At 39.2% G+C, this 22182-nt stretch overlaps 1 protein-coding gene across 1 annotated transcript in view; it reads left to right on the top strand.

Annotated features, from left to right (window-relative positions):
- Window positions 1-22182, top strand: part of PDE11A (phosphodiesterase 11A) — a 434307-nt gene that overhangs the window by 48972 nt on the left and 363153 nt on the right. The window contains exon 2 of the mRNA XM_036858971.1: window positions 7312-7470. Within this exon, the coding sequence (XP_036714866.1) occupies window positions 7312-7470 (159 nt within the window). The remainder of the gene's footprint in view (window positions 1-7311; window positions 7471-22182) is intronic.

Here is a 22182-nt window from a genome sequence, read left to right as displayed (position 1 = left end):
TCTGGGTAAGGTATGCAGGCCCAGTGTATTAAGCCTATGAGGAAAGTGTATGGAAAACATAACAAACTGAAACAAAACAAAAGCTAACCAACAATCTTGTTCTGAAAGCTCTAAAGCAAGAGCTTTAGAGGGCTCTGAGGGGTCTTGGTTTACAAGACCCCTCAGACCTCTGGAGGCCTTGGATTTATTAAGGGACCTTTGATTCAGTGGTTCTTAACCCGGACCAACAGTTAGAAGTCAGATCCCCTGCACAACCCCTCCTCCCACCGATTATGATCTAATCCGTCAGAATGGGGCTAGGGCATCAGTAGTTACCTAAAGCTCCTCAAGTAATTCCAATGTTAGGAACAGTTGCCAACCACTGCTCTGTTCTTATGAATACCTAACAGTGTTTGTAGACTGAAGAATTACCATATATACACACATCTTGTATTACTTTTCGTCTATAGTTTATGGACACAATAACTCAGATACAAATTCATTAAACATTTCATGGAGTTAAGAGGAGCTTTTTGCATTTACATGTTTTCTCATCCATATGTTCTAAAAACATAATTCTCATCACGTGGATGTTCTCAGACTTGAAGAGTTTGATAATCTTGGCTCTGAAGGACCCAAGGTAGAGTTGAGATTGTGGTTAAAACAGTCACCCTTATAGGTTAAATGGTGGTCAAGACTAGTTCTTGGCTTAATCACGAGCACTGGATAATTTTACTATAAAGTGTTGGGGAGAGAAACCTTAAACACAGAGAAGGTAAAAGATATCTTATGTGACCCATCCTTGCTATGAGTCTGAATAAGATTCTTAGCTCTGGCTCCTGCCTTAGGGAGCCTTGAGTGGCTTCTCTGAGAAAGTGAAAAGAAGAGCGGATAGATTCCCTTTTGCTTTGAGGCTTCTTATGTGCCTCAAAAATATGTCTCCCTGGGGCTGGCTGGGATTCTTGAGTGCAGTGAACATAGCTCTTTTTTCAAGGACCTGCAAGCTCAGACTTCAGAAGTTGGTTCTTTCTGCAGCCTTAGCGGACTTTGCAGGTGCGACCCGCTTTCTGGGTGTGTTCTGTGGCATCGTATTCAACTCAGGAATGTGCAGAGGAGGCTGCAATTGCAAGGTCCTGGGTCAGAAGTACATGCACTTACTGTTCTCTCTGTAGCGGGCACAGGTCAGTTCCATTGCTAAAAAGTCAAAACTGCTTTTGGCCTTACGACTTTATCTTTTTAAATATTAAAAATCATAGCTGAGTGTCACATGCAAAAAGTAGGTCTACACAAAAGCACTGAGAAGATCCCTGCACTTCTCAAGAACAGTTACACTTAAAGTATCTGTGATACGAAAAATATTATGACATAAAAATACTCGAAGCAAAAAAGAGTCTGCCACATTCATAAGAAACTCATTCCAGATTTTAACAACCTTATTAAAGAAACCCTTACCTTAATTTATTAGAAATCTCTCCTGTTGTAGATCATTTCTTTTTTTTTGTCCTAAGGGAGATGAATAAAAATTGGACACCATTCTCCATGTGATATTTCATTATAGACCTAGAGGCGTTTGTTAGTTTCCTACTCAAGTTTCCATCTCCAGCAGTAAATAGGCCCAATGTTTCTACCTTCTCATTGCTCCTGTCTCCTCCGTACCTGGCTTTCTGTGAAGCTTTGCTGGTGAGTGTGGTGAAGACCTCAAGTGAAGTTATTGAGCAGAATCCCTCATTCTTATCTAGTCTCTTCCTTGCCTTCCTTTTCCTGAAATTAAAACACCTATCTATCTATCTATCTACCTACCTACCTACCTATATCTCAAACTACTTTGGGGGCAGTACCACCGTGTGGATGGCCCATAGTTAACTAAACCTCAAAACATCCACAAGGGAACTCCTATTTCCCCCTCAGAAGCTGTCCCCTCCCTGTGTTCCTCACTCAGGGAATCTACCACTCACCCAGGTACCTGCACTGGCTATATGCAGCTACTTTTTACTTCTCTAGCATTAGCAACCATACATCAAATTAATCAGCAAGTCCTATTGATTCTACCTCCTAAATATCTTTCAACTCAGTCCTTTCCCATCACCCCTACCACCAATAGCCACCATCCCAGTCCAGAGATGGTTTATCTCTCACCTAGACTTCTTGCCTCCCATTCATTCTTTACATGTAAGCCATAATAACTCTTTCTAAAATGAAGAATCATCCATATTACTCCCACCTACCTTCTTAAAACCCTCTAGTGACTCCCTCTTCCTCTATGGTAAATTTACAATTCAAAACCTGGTCGCTAAGCACCCCTTCTTCAGCTTCCAGCTGGTCTTTTTTGTTCCATCTCTGACTCTTCCCTTGAGAACCATCTTCAACTTTTTTCAGTTCCTCAAATTCACCAGCTTCCTATTGCCTCTGAATTTTGAATATTATTCCCTCTTCCTGGGAAACCAATCCTTTGGCTGTCAGCTTAAAAATTTCACTTTCCTTGGGAGATTCCCCCCCGCTGCCCCCCTCCCTCAGACTGTGTGTTCCACAATGCCCTATGTTTCCTTTACTACTACACTCATTTGTGGTCATTGCTTGGCTAGCAAAATCTATTTTTTGCTATCTTCCATTTTTAAACTTTCCCTCTCTCTGTAACATCAGAGTAATATGTTCCTTTATCTAATTATTTCCTTAGTTTTCTTCATCTCCTATGATTAATTTATACCTCAATTTTGGACTCAACTTTCTTCATTTTCTTAAATTGGAAAATTAATCTAGAGATTAATATAATTGGAAAGTATGCAGTTGTATCAGCTCTTCTGGCCTCTCATTAGATGGATTATATCAAGTTTTGAGTTAATTTGTGAGAATAATCCCATAAATAGTGTAATGAAGACATGGACAAAGTATGTTTTATGATGCATTATTTTTAAAAAAACATTAAGACTTAATAAAATAAATTTATCTTCCCAGCTTTTAAATTGGAAGATTAACACTTACCACATATATCAACATAATTATCTTTTTCTCCTCAAGTTACAAGTTTATCAGGTGAGTGTAGAGAGTTGGAGAGATGGTGAGGAGGGTTTACTATATTTTTGTTCCCCCTGGTCATGATGAAGCACCTCCGTATCTATTGTTGTCATGTGGCTTTGGATATTTTGGCAATGAATACCCCACAGTCTTGGTGGTTGATTTACTCAGAGTTGGACTTTGGTGGATGACGCCCTTCTCCAGAGATACAGACTATCACAAAGGTAAAAGCAGAAAGACTTGCCTATTCCAGAGTGGATTTTCAAGTCGTCTCACATGGTCCACACCAATGATATGTAACCACCAGAATACATTCCACTCTCTTTGTTCCTTCCCATTTTAAGGCTTTTCTTATCAGTGAACTTTATTGATCTTACTAGTGACGAAGCCCTTTATCATTTTGGGCAATTGTTCTCATGTGAGAATCAACTATGAGCATTTAAAATCAATTAAAAACCAATGCTTCATATTGATTGATTCAATTTGGGATGGGGTGAAGCCCAGGCACTGGTACTTTGAAAACCTTCTCAGGTAATTCTCACATGCAGCCAGGGTGGAGAACCACTGATTTTAGGTTGCAGGATATACCTCACTGATTTATCAACCTTCTTGACTTTCTTTATATGTAGACTTTCACCTTCATCTCAAACTTCCCCATTCCAGTAAATGGCACTTCCATCTATATAGTTTCTCAAATTAAAACCTGAGATTCATTCTTCTTTCTCTAGACCCCCATCACCAACCAATTAATTAGGAAGTACTGTAGACTCAACATATCCATCTATTTTTCCTTAGCTCCATTGCATTTCTTTTAACCCAGACCATCTTCTTGCCAAACCTGGACCACTGAAATTTCCTTACTGGTTTCTCCTATTCCAACCCTATATCATCTTCCACAAAGTTCTTAAACTTTTTATTATAAAATATTTCAAACCTTTAGACCAGAAAAGACCATCAAAGTTTATAGAATTTTAGCATTGTACTACATTTGCTTCACAGTTTTTTTTTTAAAGAAGGAAAATTGTGTTGTTAGAGTTGAAGCCTCCCTCTACCTCTCCCTCATGCTATTTCCTCCCTTCCTCCCTGGCGGTAACCACTTATATCAATTTAGACTTTATTATTCCCATGCATGCGTTATACTGTTGCTACATGTATGAATCCATACATAATATTTAGTATTGTTTTTAAATTTTGGTGGTATCAGATTGCAGCTTGTTTCATTTAACATATTTTTGATGTTTGTTCATGTTAATACAAGTAGCTTTAGCTTATTCCTTTAAATTGTATAGTATATCAAAACAAGACATCATAATTTGTTTATCCTTCTATTGACCAATATTCAAATGATTTCCAGTTTTTTTCTTTTCATAGTTGATGTTGCAGTAAACATTTATGCATCTCTCTTCTGTACATGTACAATAGTATCTCTAAATATATGCCATGGAGTGAAATGTGGGGCCTTAGGGCCTTTTCAACTTTCTAATATTTTGCATAATTACAACACAGTCTTTAAAAAAAAAAACACCTATTACTCAGGAAAAGTGTTGTGGAACACCTCTAGTAAGCCAGTATGAAGTAGTAAATGAGAAATAAAAGCTTTGCTCTCTCAGATCTTATATACCAGTGGTGGGAGAACAAATAAACTAAGATGATGATTTCAGAGAATGCTAAGTGCTGCATAATGAATCATAGCATCCTTCTGCTTCAAGATCTTCAGTGATTTTCCATTGCATTTAGGAATAATATAACTCCTGTCTGGTCCTGTAAGACTTGGTACCATCTGGCTCCTGCCTTCCTCTTCCATTTTCCCTTTGGCTTCCCGTGCTCTTGCCTTTGACATTTGAGTTTTTGGAAATTACTAAGCTTTTTCTTGCTTCAGGACCTTCACGTGTGCATTGTTCCAGGTTCCTGGAACGTTTTTCCCACCATTATTTGACTGGCAAATTATTACTCGTGACTCATGTCACAGCTTACTTGTCCTGTCTTCAGAGAGAACTTCCTTGATCCCCATAAAAATAGGTTCCTTCTTTTGGGTCTCTCTCGTGGCACCTTGTCTTTTCCTCAGTATCACTTAGCACAATATATGATTATACATTTATATGTCATCTGCCTCACCTACTGAATTTCAAGTTCATTGAAGGCAGGGATGATGCCTCTTTTGTTTCCTGCTGTATCTCCTAGCTCTCAGCCTGACACATAATGGTTCCTCAGTGAGTGAAAAAAAAAGTAATACAAATTAATGTTTTTCTGAAAGTTTAGTTGCAGGCTCATCTTGAGCAGGAGATTTGGTTTTGTCTGGGTTTTGATTCCCCTCTCTCCTGAGGGCTCCCCTCTCCCTAACTAAGGGTTTAGAATGGCCTCCATAGGCGCCAGGCCAGAATCAGGCCTTATTACAAAGAGGGTTCCTGTTCTTTTGATATTGGGGATATCACAGAGGTCTTTTGATATTGGGGATATCACAGAGGTCATAGAAGCCCAGCACTGTTTGGTCTTGAAGTTATCACCTTGTCTGCAGCCGGCCTTCCTAGGCCCTCAGTCAGATAAAATTCATAGCTCTCGATGGTGGTCGACAGCAGTGCTTTGTTTTTGATTTTTAAGCCTCTTTTAACAAGGAAATATCAAGAGCATTGGGAGAAGCCTCACTTCAGCCCCTGGCTTGAAACAGTGAGCCTGGATCCAGTTTATCTTCTTCTTTAGAATGTTTTTAGTCCCTATTACCCTTTTAGGAGCCAGTCTTTTCTCTCTCTCACTCTCCTTTCTTCCTTCTTTTTTCTCCCTTCCCTTCCCTTCCTTTCCTTTCTTCTTTTTCTTTTTTTTTTTTTGGCCCACTCGGCATGCGGGATCTTAGTTCCCCAACCAGGGATCAAAACCATGCCCCCTGCAGCAGAAGCACAGAGCCTTAACTACTGGACCACCAGGGAAGTCCCTCTCTTTCTTTCTTTCTTCCTTTCTTTCTTCCTCCCTTCCTTCCTTCCTTCCTTCCTTCCTTCCTTCCTTCCTTCCTTCCTTCCTTCCTTCCTTCCTTCCTTCCTTTTCTTTCTTTCTCTTTCTTTCCATTTGAAAGTAAGTTGAAGGTAGTATGACATTTCACCTCAACATACTCTAGCATGTATATCCTAAAAATAACATTCTCCTACATAATTACAATACCACTATCACACCCAAGAAAATTTATATTGATACAATGATATTATCTAATGTAAAGTCCTTGTTCAACTTTCTCTAATTGTCTTCCTCCCAAATTGCATAACAATTTTCAATGAAGGATCTCACATTTCATTTAGGTTTCAGGTCTCTTCAGTCTTCTTTAAGCCAGCACAGCTCCCATGGCTTTATTTTTATTTTTAATTTATTTCATCTCTCATGATACTGACATTTTTGAAAAGTGCAGGTCAGGCTTCTGATAGAATGAGCAATAATCTGCATTTTTCTTAATTTTCTTTTCCTGAATGATCAGATTCAGCTCTTTAACAAGAACATTCCACATTCATGACGTTGTGTCCTTCTTATTGCATCACATCAGGAGGCGCGCGTGGTGCTGTTTTGTCTCATTAATGGTGATGCTAAGTTTGATTACTTGTTTAATATGATGTCTACCAGATAATGATAAAGACATCTTTTTCTCTTTGAATTTAATGAGGCACTTTGAGACTAAGTGAATACCCTGTTGAATAACAGTTTTTCATCCAATGGTATTGGCATCTATTGATGATCCTTGCTTGTATCCATTATTGTATCCATAGTTGCAAAATAGATATTATATAATTTTATCAGTCCTTCTACATTTTTTACCTGACATTCTGTAAAGAAGCCTTTTACCTCCTCCCTACCCACCACATTAAAAACATTTTTAAAAATATTTAAAATGTATCAGTATGGGCTCATAAGTTCTATTTTTTTCACAGGATCATTTTGACCGAGGAAACATTGCTTTTTCTGCATACTTTTTCATAATGCTTAATATATATTTCTTATATGATACTTCATAGCCAGTTGTCTATGTGAAATAACATATTTTAATAAATAGCACAGTGTGAAGTTCTATTAAAACCACTTTCCCCTTCCCCAATTTTGATATATTGTTGTAGTGGGGTTTAAAGTTTCTCTCTTCGTTTACCATGGTTAAAAACTATGGTGGTGATTTATTTTCATTTATGTTCCTTTGGTGAATTCAACATGAAATCAAATCTATTCTTGTTATTAAAAATCCGTGAGGTGAAGTTCCCAGTGATAAGGTATCACACACAGAAACATTCTCTCTCCTTCTCCCTGACAACAATGCAAATGCAGTTAATGATGCCCTCTCTGTCTTATTTTTAGGATCGAAGATTCAATGATGAAATTGACAAGCTAACTGGATACAAGACAAAATCATTACTGTGCATGCCTATCCGAAGCAGTGATGGTGAGATTATCGGTGTGGCCCAAGCAATAAATAAGATTCCTGAAGGTGCTCCATTTACTGAAGATGATGAAAAAGTAAGATTTCATGCTTTTTGTGACTTGTACTTTCCTTCTTGATCATTGATTGCTATTCTCCCTGAAAAGGACAGGAATTATGTGAATAGCTGTTGGATTAGCCCATTCATGGATCAAAGAGCTTTTTCTCATATTACACGAAATGTAATGGGAGTTTTTTGCTATTTTGTAGAATGTGGTATAATTGAAAATAATTACTTCATCTTCTTCTTAGCTTACTTTTCATTGCAAGCCTTAGTAGTATTCTTGTTATTCCCTAGCCTTTTTTTTAAAGATTTTTTTGATGTGGACCATTTTAAAATTTATTTATTTATTTATTTATGGCTGTGTTGGGTCTTCGTTTCTGTGCGAGGGCTTTCTCTAGTTGTGGCAAGCGGGGGCCACTCTTCATCGCGGTGCGTGGGCCTCTCACTATTGCGGCCTCTCTTGTTGTGGAGCACAGGCTCCAGACGCGCAGGCTCAGTAATTGTGGCTCACGGGCCCAGTTGCTCCGCGGCATGTGGGATCTTCCCAGACCAGGGCTCGAACCCATATCCCCTGCATTGGCAGGCAGATTTTCAACCACTGCGCCACCAGGGAAGCCCCTATTCCCTAGTCTTTATCTTCCTTATAAATAAGCTTTTTAATTGAGGATCACAGCACTACCACACATGGCCCAGGGAAAGATGGGGAGATAGGAAGATTACTGTCTTTCAGAAGCTCAGCACTTTCTCATATATTTTCATAACTACTGTGAAGAATTGTTTTCTCAGTTTTTATATAAAAATCTCAATAAAATGAATGTTTTTAATTGTTATTCCAAATTGCTAATAAAAAGAACATTATTTGTGTCCATGAAGAGCAGTTGGCCTTGGTAGAGTGATGTACTTTTTGCTCTGAAATTTTGAGTTCTCTCACCAGCATTTTATTCACCAGCTCATTTTAAAGAGAGACCTTCAAAGACCTGAAGTCCTGGCTTTGAATCTCTTACCTTCATATTGAATAGAATCTGGTGGAATATTTATAAGATTTGTGGTAAAAGCAAATCTCAAGTTAGTTTGTTTAAGTTTGATGACTGCCATACTCTTACTTGATTATAAAAGACACTTTATAATTTAACCTTCTGGCTGTGAGGTTACTATTTGCCAGTGCTGATTACTAATGCATTAAATTAATGCAAATGTTCTGGTATAAAAGGTCAACATAAAATATGTTTATAAGGAGACAAGATTTTTTAAGTGTGAAGAGAGTCCTTTATTGAGGTCATTTCTGTAGTCAAATTTGAACAACCCAGATCCCAGAAAATGTTTATAAACTCTTAGAGCATGATAGGACCTCAGGCAAGGTCTTACCAATTCAATAATCAACTACAGTGTTCAAGGCACTTGTGTTGGGGCCATAGGAGACAAAGATAAATCCCAGATGTGCTATGCCATGCGGGAACTGCACAAGGAAGAAGGCAAGGTCAGCAGTAAGATGTTCTAGGACATGTTGTGAGGGCCTAGGAAAGGGAGGATGAGTCTTACTTGAAGAATCTGAAGAGGCTTTGATCTAATCTCTGAAGAAAGTGTAGGCTTCCCTAAGACAGCCAGGTGAGAAGGTGAGGCTGTTTAGGAACGTATAAAATGTAGTCTACCTCATTCACTATGCAAATGTTTCCATGGGATGTACAGATAGAACAAAAATTTTATTTTGTGCATTTTGTACTGAAGATGACAGAGTCCTATAATTATGTGCCTCTTATAAGGACTTAGATAGAAGGATTTGAGCTTTGTCTTTCCAAACATAACAGCCACATGCCCACAACATCTCCCAAACCGTTGAGTTTATACACAGATATTAGTCCTGCCTTCACTCTGTCTCCTTCATTTAAGAGGATCCCATTATATATTTAATTTTCGTCTATGATTCCATTTATGTTAGATTTGTTTTCTGGACTTTTCTCATTGGATTTATACTTATGATATAGGGCTTCATGAGCTCTGGACGGTTTAAAAGGAAGGTATGCGCAGAGCTTTGTCCCTGTCTTGAACAGCATCAATGCTTAGCTGTACTGAGTACGAGAGCCGGGACTGAGCTCCAGCTCGGCTAGAGACAAGCAGCCTGCTCTGGGTGAGCCACTTAACCTCTGACTTTGTTTCCTCTTCTGTTGACTAGACTGTCTACCATTCTACAGTATGAGAATTCAGTAATCATTAACAAATACTTTGCAAAATATAAGAAACTTGGCAAATGTAAACATAAACTTTTTTTTTAAACTATCATTTTCCCAAAGAGTTTCAAAATGTTATTCTATATTTGTCACTTATCCCCAGCCAATTTATTTCTTAGGTTTAACTTCATTTGAGTATTTCCTTGCTCAAATGTTATATTTTTTCTCCTCTGCAATTATCCCATGTGCCCACAGTAACATTTTATTTTCCAAGCTCTACGATTTCCTCACCTGATTAAAAAACCCTACTTTAGTCTCACTTCTTGGAAAAAAAACCTTACCACTTAGGGCAGGTAGGTTGTGTTCTTGCAGGTGACACTGGATGGAGAATATTTTTATCTCAAATTTTGTATCTGGCTCTTTCCTGCAAGAATTCTATATATTGTCAACCAAACAGGAGTGGTGAAGAAGAAAAGCAGAAAACAAAATCTAGAAATGATTAATGGGAAAGAACAAGATCTAGAAACATTTTTTCAAATAAGAGAAAACATTGTGGCATAATGGGTGCATACAGTCCAGATAGCGAGTCTACCTGGCTTGAAGTTCCATCTCGGCCATAGCCTGTGTAACCTTGGGCAAGTTACTTAGCTTCTCTATGCTCCCATTTCCTCCTTTTAGGAGAGAAATTATAATAATAATACATATCTCCTAAGGCTGTAGGGGGTTAAATGAGAAAATACAAGGAAAGAACTTGGAAAAGCACCTAGCACTTAGTAAGTCCTCATAAAAGATTAGCTTTTACTGATACAACGTTAATACATGTAAGATACAGTCAGGTCTCAGTTAAGAAATTACCTTTGTATAATTTAAGTCTCTAAGTTTTTATTAAACACAATCTATATGCCAGTTTCACTGTTGGAGTTTCAACAACGAAGTGAGGGATATACTTCTTTATAAATTCACAGTTCTCTTGTGTGATTGTTTATGCACATACTGTTTTACTTGAGTGTGCAAGATTATGCTTATACCAATTTGTATTCTACTTTTTTTTTTTTTAAAAGGTTGACACATTTATTTTATTTTATTTTATTTTTTTATTTTATTTTTTTTTTATTTTTGGCTGTGTTGGGTCTTCGGTTCATGCGAGGGCTTTCTCTAGTTGAGGCAAGTGGGGGCCACTCTTCATCGCGGTGCGGGGACCGCTCTTCATCGCGGTGCGCGGGCCTTTCACTATCGCGGCCCCTCCCGTCGCGGGGCACAGGCTCCAGACGCGCAGGCTCAGTAGTTGTGGCTCACGGGCCCAGCTGCTCCGTGGCATGTGGGATCTTCCCAGACCAGGGCTCGAACCCGTGTCCCCTGCATTAGCAGGCAGATTCTCAACCACTGCGCCACCAGCGAAGCCCTGTATTCTACTTTTTAAAGTAATTTCTTACATACGTGTCCACATGTGAATGTAGTCTACATTTGCCATTTTTAGAGATTATAAAGTTTTCTTCTTTTTCTTTTTCTATGTAGTCTAGCTTGCACAGTCATTGTCCTATTACTGGAAATGGGTTGTTTCCAGTTTTTCACTAACACAAATAGCCCCTGAATGAACATCTTGAACAAGTCACCTTTTTCTTTTGTGATATTTCCTTGGGGTATATTCTAGAGAAGGAAATTACTGAGTCAAAGGGCAAGAAAAGTTTTATACCTCTCATTCTAAGTTATCAGATAGCTTTTGGAAATACCGAACCCATTTACAACAGTAGCAACATACATATACCTCTCTTCACAGAGCCCTGACAGGTTTGTTCAATTCACATTTAAAAACTCAAATTAGTTTGCCTTAGTCTGCTAGGCAGGCTTCAGAGAACCTCCTCCTGCATTTACCAGTATAAACTCCAGCAACAGAAGTTTCAGTGTTGCCTGCAAGTAAGGAAACATGGGAGGGAAATGGAAGCACAGTGTTTAGTGTTAGGTGAGGGACACCAGATCAGAGAGCCTTAGGGGCAGGTTCAAGTGTTTGCCTGCTACATGTTAGCTCAGTGACCTTGAGCAAGTTGCCCCATCCCTGTTAGCCTCAGGACCTCCTAGCATTGTGAGGAGTAAAATAGAGCACAGATGTAAAGTGCTTAGGGTAGCACTTATTATCAATAAATGAGCTTCATGAAATCTCACCATCTACTTCAAACCCAAAAGAAAATAATTTGAACCCTATTTGTTATTTTACTTTATACATACAACTGCTATGTCATCATCCATATGGACAGTGGTAAATTTATTGCACAATGTGATTTGTATGTCCTGATATCTTAAAATGTCAACTTCTGGAGACTATCAGCTGTGTTATGTTTGGTGTAATTCCAAAACATTTTGCAATATTAGAATCAGTAAATTATTTGCCTGAGATAAATTAAAAATTAAATGTGGTGCATTCATTTCTAGTCTATTTACATCCCTAACATAATTGTCCATAGGATCATATTGTGTTTCTTGAAAATTCCATACATACCTAAGTTTCAGTGACTGTGCTGTATCATGTAATAGTTGATGGCAGCTCCTAGAAAGGTCATCAAGTCCATTTCCCACCAACCCTGCCCTCATCCAATGCAGGAATCCACCTGACAGATGGTCATCCAGGCTCTGCCTAGAAACTTCCCTTTCAATGACTTTAAAATCATCATGCTCAGGGCTGGGCTTCAAGATGGCAGAGGAGTAAGACATGGAAATCACCTTCATTCCCACAAATACATCAGACATACATCTACATGTGGAACAACTCCTACAGAACACCTACTGAATGCTGGCAGAAGACCTCAGACTTCCCAAAAGTCAAGAAACTCCCCACGTACCTGGGTAGGGCAAAAGAAAAAAGAAAAAACAAGGACAAAAGAATAGGGATGGGACCTGCACCTCTGGGAGGGAGCTGTGAAGGAGGAAAAGTTTCCACACACTAGGAAGTCCCTTCACTGGTGGAGACGAGGGGTGGCTGTGGGGGAAGCTTCGGAGCCATGGAGGAGAGCGCAGCAACAGGGGTGCGGAGGGCAAAGGGGAGAGAGTCCCCCACAGAGGATCGGTGCCGACCAGCACTCACCAGCCTGAGAGGCTTGTCTACTCACCTGCCGGGGCGGGTGGGGGCTGGGAGCTGAGGCTCGGGCTTCGGAGGTCAGATCCCAGGGAGAGGACTGGGGTTGGCTGCGTGAACACAGCCTGAAGGGGGCTAGTGCACCACAGCTAGCCGGGAGGGAGTCCGGGAAAAAGTCTGGACCTGCCTAAGAGGCAAGAGACCATTGTTTCAGGGTGTGCGAGGAGAGGGGATTCAGAGCACCTCCTAAACGAGCTCCAGAGATGGGCGCAAGCTGCAGCTACCAGCACGGACACCACAGACGGGCATGAAATGCTAAGACTGCTGCTACAGCCACCAAGAAGCCTGTGTGCAAGCACAGGTCACTATCCACACCTCCCCTCCCAGGAGCCTTTGCAACCCGCCATTGCCAGGGTCCCATGATCCAGGGACAACATCCCCAGGGGGAGCACACGGCGCATCTCAGGCTGTTGCAACGTCACACCAGCCTCTGCCGCCACAGGCTGGCCCCGCATTCTACCCCTCCCCCGCCGGGCCTGAGTGAGACACAGCCTCCTAATCAGCCACTCCTTTAAACCCGACCTGTGTGGGTGAAGAACAGATGCCAGAGGGCGACCTACACAAAGAGACGGGACCAAATCCAAAGCTGAACCCCAGGAGCTCTGTGAACAAAGAAGACAAAGGGAAATTTCTCCCAGCAGCCTCAGGAGCAGTGGATTAAATCTCCACAATCAACTTGATGTACCCTGCATCTGTGGAATATCTGAATAGACAACGAATCATCCCAAAACTGAGGTGGTGGACTTCGGGAGCAACTATAGACTTGGGGTTTGCTTTCTGCATCTAATTTGTTTCTAGTTTTATGTTTATCTTAATTTAGTATTTAGAGCTTATTATCATTGGTAGATTTGTTTATTGATTTGGTTGCTCTCTTCCTTTTTTGTTTTTATAAATATATATATAATATATATATTTTTTCCTTTTTCTCTTTTTGTGAGTGTGTATCTGTATGCTTCTTTGTGTGATTTTGTCTGTATAGGTTTGCTTTTACCATTTGTCCTAGTGTTCTGTCTGTCTGTTTTTTTTTTTTTAGTATAGTTTTTAGCGCTTGTTATGATTGGTGAATTTCTTTTGTGGTTTGGTTTCTCTCTTCTTTCTTTCTTTTTTTTTTTTACTTAAAAATTTTTTTAATAATATTTTTTATTTTAATAACTTTATATTTTTTTAATGTATTTTTTATTTTTTACTTTCTTTCTTTTTCTCCCTTTTCTTCTGAGCTGTGTGGCTGACAAAGTCTTGGTGCTCCGGCCAGGTGTCAGGCCTGAGCCTTTGAGGTGGGGGAGCTGAGTTCAGGACATTGGTCCACCAGAGACCTCCCGGCCCCGTGTAATATCAAAGGGCCAAAGCTCTCCCAGAGATCTCCATCCTAATGCTAAGACCCAGCTTCACTCAGCGACCAGCAAGCTACAGTGCTGGACACCCTGTGTCAAACAACTAGCAAGACAGGAACACAACCCCACCCATTAGCAGAGAGGCTACCTAAAACCATAATAAGTTCACAGACACCCCAGAACACACCACTGAACATGGTCCTGCCCACCAAAAAGACAAGATCCAGCCTCATTCACCAGAACACAGGCACCAGTCCCCTGCACCAGGAAGCCTACAGAACCCACTGAAACAACCTTACCCACTGGGGGCAGACACCAAAAACAAAAAGAACTACGAACCTGCAGCCTGAGAAAAGGAGACCCCAAAGACAGTAAGTTAAGCAAAATGAGAAGACAGAGAAATACACAGCAGTTGAAGGAGAAAGGTAAAAACCAACCAGACCAAACAAATGAAGAGGAAATAGGAAGTCTACCTGAAAAAGAATTCAGAATAATGATAGTAAAGATGATCCAAAATCTTGGAAATGGAATGGAAAAAATACAAGAAACATTTAACAAGGACCTAGAAGAACTAAAGAGCAAACAAACAATGATGAACAACACAATAAATGAAATTAAAAATTCTCTAGAAGGAATCAGTAGCAGAATAACTGAGTCAGAAGAACGGATAAGTGACCTGGAAGATGAAAGGTGGAAATAACTACCGCAGAGCAGAATACAGAAAAATGAATGAAAAGAATTGGGACAGTCTCAGAGAACTCTGGGACAACATTAAATGGACCGACATTCGAATTATAGGGGTCCCAGAAGAAGAAGAGTAGAAGAAAGGGATTGAGAAAATATTTGAAGAGATTATAGTTGAAAACTTCCCTAATATGGGAAAGGAAGTAGTCAAGTCCAGGAAGCGCAGAGAGTCCCATACAGGATAAATCAAAGGAGAAACATGCCAAGACACATATAAATCAAACTATCAAAAGGTAAATACAAAGACAAAATATTAAAAGCAGCAAAGGAAAAGCAACAAATAACATACAAGGGAATCCCCATAAGGTTAACAGCTGATCTTTCAGCAGAAACTCTGCAAGCCAGAAGGGAGTAGCAGGGCATATTGAAAGTGACGAAAGGGAACAACCTACAACCAAGATTATTCTACCCAGCAAGGATCTCATTCAGATTTGACGAAGAAATTAAAACCTTTACAGACAAGCAAAAGCTAAGAGAATTCAGCACCACCAAACCAGCTTTACAACAAATGCTAAAGGAACTTCTCTAAGTGGGAAACACAAGAGAAGGAAAAGACCTACAATAACAAACCCAAAACAATTAAGAAAATGGTAGCAGGAACATACATATTGATAATTACGTTAAATGTAAATGGATTAAATGCTCCAACCAAAAGACATAGACTGGTTGAATGGATACAAAAACAAGACCCGTATATATGCTGTCTACAAGAGACCCACTTCAGACCTAGGGACACAAACAGACTGAAAGTGAGGGGGTGGAAAAAGATATTCCATGCAAATGGAAATCAAAAGAAAACTGGAGTAGCAATTCTCATATCAGACAAAATAGACTTTAAAATAAAGACTATTACAAGAGACAAAGAAGGACACTACATAATGATCAAGGGATCAATCCAAGAAGAGGATATAACAATTGTAAATATTTATGCACCCAACATAGGAGCACCTCAATACATAAGGCAAATGCTAACAGCCTTAAAAGGGGAAATCGACAGTAACAGAATCATAGTAGGGGACTTTAACACCCCACTTTCACCAATGGACAGATCATCCAAAATGAAAATAAAGAAGGAAACACCACAAGCTTTAAATGATACATTAAACAAGATGGACTTAATTAATATTTACAGGACATTCCATCCAAAAACAACAGAATACACTTTCTTCTCAAGGGCTCATGGAACATTCTACAGGATAGATCATATCTTGGGCCACAAATCAACCCTTGGTAAATTTAAGAAAATTGAAATCGTATCGAGTATCTTTTCTGACCACAATGCTATGAGACTAGATATCAATTACAGGAAAAAAACTGTAACAAATACAAACACATGGAGGCTAAACAATACACTACTAAATAACCAAAAGATCACTGAAGAAATCCAAGAGGAAATCCACAAATACCTAGAAATAAATAACGATGAAAACATGACCACCCAGAGCCTATGGGATGTAGCAAAAGCAGTTCTAAGAGGGACGTTTATAGCAATGCAGTCCTACCTCAAGAAAGAAGAAACATCTCAAATAAACAACCTAACCTTTTACCTAAAGCAATTAGAGAAAGAAGAACAAAAAAACCCCAAAGTTAGCAAAAGGAAAGAAATCATAAAGATGAGATCAGAAATAAATGAAAAAGAAATGAAGGAAATGATAGCAGAGGTCAATAAAACTAAAAGCTGGTTCTTTGAGAAGATAAACAAAATTGATAAACCTTTAGCCAGACTCATCAAGAAAAAAAGGGAGAAGACTCAAATCAATAGAATTAGAAATGAAAAAGGAGAGGTAACAAGTGACACTGCAGAAATACAAAGGATCATTAGAGATTACTACAAGCACCTATATGCCAAAAAAATGGACAACCTGGAAGAAATGGACAAATTCCTTGAAAAGCACAACCTTCCAAGACTGAATCAGGAGGAAATAGAAAATATAAACAAAACAGACCAATCACAAGCACTGAAATTGAGACTGGAATTAAAAATCTTAAAACAAACAAAAGTCCAGGACCAGATGGCTTCACAGGTAAATTCTTTCAAACATTTGGAGAAGAGCTAACACCTATCCTTCTCAAACTCTTCCAAAATATAGCAGAGGGAGGAACACTCCCAAACTCATTCTACGAGGCCACCATCACCCTGATACCAAAACCAGACAAAGATGTCACAAAGAAAGAAAACTACAGGCCAATATCACTGATGAACATAGATGCAAAAATGCTCAACAAAATACCAGCAAACAGAATCCAGCAGCACATTAAAAGGATCATACACCATGATCAAGTGGGGTTCATCCCAGGAATGCAAGTATTCTTCAATATATGCAAATCAATCAATGGGATACACCATATTAACAAATTGAAGGAGAAAAACCATATGATCATCTCAATAGATGCAGAAAAACTTTTGACAAAATTCAACACCCATTTATGATCAAAACCCTCCAGAGTAGGCATAGAGGGAACTTACCTCAACATAATAAAGGCCATATATGACAAACCCACAGCCAACATCATTCTCAATGGTGAAAAACTGAAAATATTTCCACTAAGATCAGGAACAAGACAAGGTTGTCCACTATCCCCACTATTATTCAACATAGTTTTGGAAGTTTTAGCCACAGCAATCTGAGAAGAAAAAGAAATAAAAGGAATCCAAATCGGAAATGAAGAATGAAAGGAATCCATATCGGAAAAGAAGAATCTAAATTGGAAAAGAAGAAGTAAAGCTGTCACTGTTTGCAGATGACATGATACTATACATAGAGAATCCTAAAGATGCTACCAGAAAACTACTAGAGCTAATCAACGAATTTGGTAAAGTAGCAGGATACAAACTTAATGCACAGAAATCTCTTGCATTCCTATACACTAATGATGAAAAATCTGAAAGAGAAATTAAGGAAACAGTGCCATTTACCATTGCAACACAAAGAATAAAATACCTAGGAATAAACCTACCTAAGGAGACAAAAGACCTGTATGCAGAAAACTATAAGACATTGATGAAAGAAATTAAAGATCCAAACAGATGGAGAGATATACCATGTTCTTGGATTGGAAGAATCAACATTGTGAAAACGACTCTACTACCCAAAGCAATCTACAGATTCAATGCAATCCATATTAAACTACCAATGGCATTTTTCACAGAACTAGAACAAAAAATTTCACAATTTCTATGGAAACACAAAAGACCCCGAATAGCCAAAGGAATCTTGAGAAAGAAAAACGGAGCTCGAACAATCAGTCTCCCTAACTTCCAACTCTACTACAAAGCCACAGTAATCAAGACAGTATGGTACTGGCACAAAAACAGAAATATAGATCAGTGGAACACGAGAGAAAGCCCAGAGGTAAACCCACACACATATGGTCACCTTATCTTTGATAAAGGAGGCAAGAATATACAATGGAGAAAACACAGACTCTTCAATAAGTGGTGCTGGGAAAACTGGACAGGTACATGTAAAAGAATGAAATTAGAACACTCCCTAACACCATACACACAAATAAACTCAAAATGGATTAAAGACCTAAAGGTAAGGCCAGACACTATAAAACTCTTAGAGGAAAACATAGGCAGAACACTCTATGACATAAATCACGGCAAGATCCTTTTTGACCCACCTCCTAGAGAAATGGAAATAAAAACAAAAATACACAAATGGGACCTAATGAAACTTAAAAGCTTTTGCACAGCAAAGGAAACCATAAACAAAATGAAAGACAACCCTCAGAATGGGAGAAAATATTTGCAAATGAAGCAACTGACAGAGTATTAACTTCCAAAATTTACAAGCGGCTCATGCAGCTCAATATCAAAAAAACAAACAACCCAATCCAAAAATGGGCAGAAGACCTAAATAGACATTTCTCCAGAGAAGATATACAGATTGCCAACAAATACATGAAAGAATGCTCAACATCACTAATCATTGGAGAAATGCAAGTCAAAACTACAATGAGGTATCACCTCACACCAGTCAGAATGGCCATCATCAAAAAATCTACAAACAATAAATGTTGGCGAGGGTGTGGAGAAAAGGGAACCCTCTTGCACTGTTGGTGGGAATGTAAATTGATACAGCCACTATGGAGAACAGTATGGAGGTTCCTTAGAAAACTAAAATAGAACTACCATACGACCCAGCAATCCCAGTACTGGGCATATACCCTGAGAGAAGCGTAATTCGAAAAGAGTCCTGTACCACAGTGTTCATTGCAGCTGTATTTACAATAGCCAGGACATGGAAGCAACCTAAATGTCCTTCGACAGATGAATGGATAAAGAAGATGTGGCACATATAAACAATGGAATATTACTCAGCCCTCAAAAGAAACTAAGTTGAGTTATTTATAGTGAGGTAGATGGACCTAGAGTGTGTGATACAGAGTGAAGTAAGTCAGAAAGAGAAAAACAAATACCGTATGCTAACACACATATATGGAATCTAAAAAAAAAAAATGGTTGTGTAGAACGTAGGGGCAGGACAGGAATAAAGACGCAGATGTAGAGGATGGACCTGAGGACACGGAGGGGGTGAAGGGTAATCTGAGATGAAGTGAGAGAGTGGCATGGACATATATACACTACCAAATGTAAAACAGATAGCTAGTGTGAAGCAGCCACATAGCACAGGGAGATCAGCTCGGTGCTTTGTGACCACCTAGAGGTGTGGAATAGGGAATGTGGGAGGGAGCAGCAAGAGGGAGGGGATATGGGGATATATGTATATGTATAGCTGATTCACTTTGTTATAAAGCAGAAACTAACACAACAATGTTAAGCAGGTATACTCCAATAAAGATGTTTAAAAAAATCATCATGCCCTTTAAAGTTTTTGCAGAATTAGCAATAATTTTATCGGTAGTGGTTAGAGTTTTGTGTGAAATATAGTCTACCATATGCACGTATTAATAATTTAAGTTACGTACTGACAAGTTACTAGTTTGGTAATTCACATTGCAAGTGCACCCAAAAGCGGATCATACAGAAGAGATGGTCAGAATCTCCTAGTTTCCCTCATGCGTTTCCAACAAATGTTCCTATTTTTCCGTGATATGTATACGCTAGCTGATTTCAGTCATATGACTAGATTCCTTGCATTCAATTAATTTATTGCTTCATTTCCCTGAGTGAGTAAAAGGAAGTGTTATTTTGCAGAATAAAATAATGAGACCTCAATAGGAGCAAACATTTGGTTTCTGTCAAGTTGTATGTGCACACCAGGGGAAACCTGGGATGTGGAAATAAGCATGGGCTCTTATCCGACCTTCCTAGGTTGTCTATACCTGGGCCTCAAAGGAGCTGTTTCTTATTGCATTGTTGCATGAAGACTATGTCTATTGTGGTTACTTTCCAACAGCCGACATATAAGCAGTTGTGGCTTGAAGTTCTTCTTGGGCTAATCTGTATAGGGTCTCTTTAGCCTGTGATCGATCACCTCTCTCCAGCTCATAATTTGGAGTGTTCAGCTACCCTGCTATTCTCCTTCGTGCCAGCATGTTCAGACACCCTGCAGAGCTGGGATGCAGCCAGCTGAGCTTGGCTGCCACAGGACTGGCCACATTCCAAGAACTTGTTACGGTTGATGCTGCCCTGCCAATTGGTGTTGAGGATGGTGCACGAATGATGCTAATGAGTCTTGCAAAAGCTGGAGTTTTGTTATTTGCAACAGGCCTGAGACTCACAGCCAGATAAGGGAAGGATTTCATAAGCTCTTGGTCTTACATTTTTGAACTGTTCCTGATTTTGTGAAGACCAATGTTTAGGATCCTGGTGAGATGTCACGGGTGCAAAAGCTATTAAATTTCACATTAGTGTGGCAGGAGGATGTTGAATACCTCACGCTGATAGGGGTAACAAATCGGTGGTCCCAGAAGATTGAATGCAGCTCACAGATGTATGACTTGCATGGTATTGGACTGGCATAGGATTGAATTTTTTTTTTTGGAAAGCCTTTAGACGTGCCTACAAGCTCCAGTTCTGCCATAATAGCCAATCCCCAAGTTACTAGTCAATTTAATAAAATCAACTTAAGCAAAGATGGACAGGTTTTTTCTGTCATCTTATGAAGAGTTAGTTTCTATATGAAGGTACTTTTCAAAAGTGCTTTTCAAATTGTTATTTTTCAAAAATCTTATTATATGTGTGGCTAGTGGTCCTATAACTCTGTTATGTGTTTCCTATTAATACTGCATTGTCTTTTGGATACCCAAATATTAAATGAGCAGTGAGTTAACTAATTGTAAGAAGTGGCCTTTTTCCCTCTTTCCTGTCTATATTCCAATTAAGTTAGATTTTCAAAAGTATTGCAATAAAATTAGAATAAAAAATCAGTGTTTGGCAAAAGGTTTTAAAAGTCCTGGCAGATGGCTCATGATTTCAAGTTATATTCAATTAATAAGATTTCAGTCCTGAAAAAATTTGGTTTGAATTTCGTAACTTGTTAATTGCAATATCTTATCTACATTTAAACTGTCTAGTCACTGCACTATTTGCCTTTTAACATCTCTTACCCAGGTTGTATGTAGTCACTGAAGCCACAAGAGCTTCAAGACCTATTTCATGTTCTGTGTGTTCACTGGACTACATCTGACTGAGAATTTCGGAAATAAGCAAGATTTACAAGAAAACTATTACCAATACAGTACCTGTCAGAACTCAGGTTAAACTTCAGGGAATTTTTTTCTATTGGAGAAGTACTGTGTCTGACTTTTAGCTCTATTCTCTGCCTTTTCCTTAGGCAGGGTCTAATTTTGGGGTAAGAATGTGAGTCTGCCTGCCAGGGTCCAGCTTAAGGGTTAACACTCAACAAAAACTGGTCATTCTGGGGACTTCTCTGGTGGTGCAGTGGTTGGGAATCTGCCTGCCAGTGCAAGGGACACGGGTTCGAGCCTTGGTCCGGGAAGATCCCACATGTCATGGAACAACTAAGCCTGTGCGCCACAACTACTGAACCTGCGCTCTAGAGCCTGCAAGTCACAACTGCTGAGCCCGCATGCCACAACTACTGAAGCCCATGCACTTAGAGCCCGTGCTCTGCAACAAGAGAAGCCACCGCAATGAGAAGCCCGCGCACCGCAACGAAGAGTAGCCCCCACTCACCACAAATAGAGAGAAAGCTCTCATGCAGCAGTGAAGACCCAAAGCAGCCAAAAATAAATAAATTAATAAATTTTTTAAAAAAGCAAACAAACAAAAAAAACTTGTCATTCTGCCCCTGATTTGGTCATGTGCTTCTTACTCCTGTACCTTTACTCATATTCTTATCTGATTGCACAAAATTCTCCTCTTCTTCACCCTCTTTCAAGGTTTAAGTCAAATCCTGTCATCTTAAGTAGGTACTATTCCAAAAGCAATTATTACTTGTCCTTAA

The sequence above is a fragment of the Balaenoptera musculus genome, chromosome 7, assembly GCF_009873245.2.
Source record: "Balaenoptera musculus isolate JJ_BM4_2016_0621 chromosome 7, mBalMus1.pri.v3, whole genome shotgun sequence".
In the NCBI taxonomy this organism is placed as follows: domain Eukaryota; kingdom Metazoa; phylum Chordata; class Mammalia; order Artiodactyla; family Balaenopteridae; genus Balaenoptera; species Balaenoptera musculus.
This window is presented reverse-complemented; position numbering and strand designations above follow the sequence as displayed.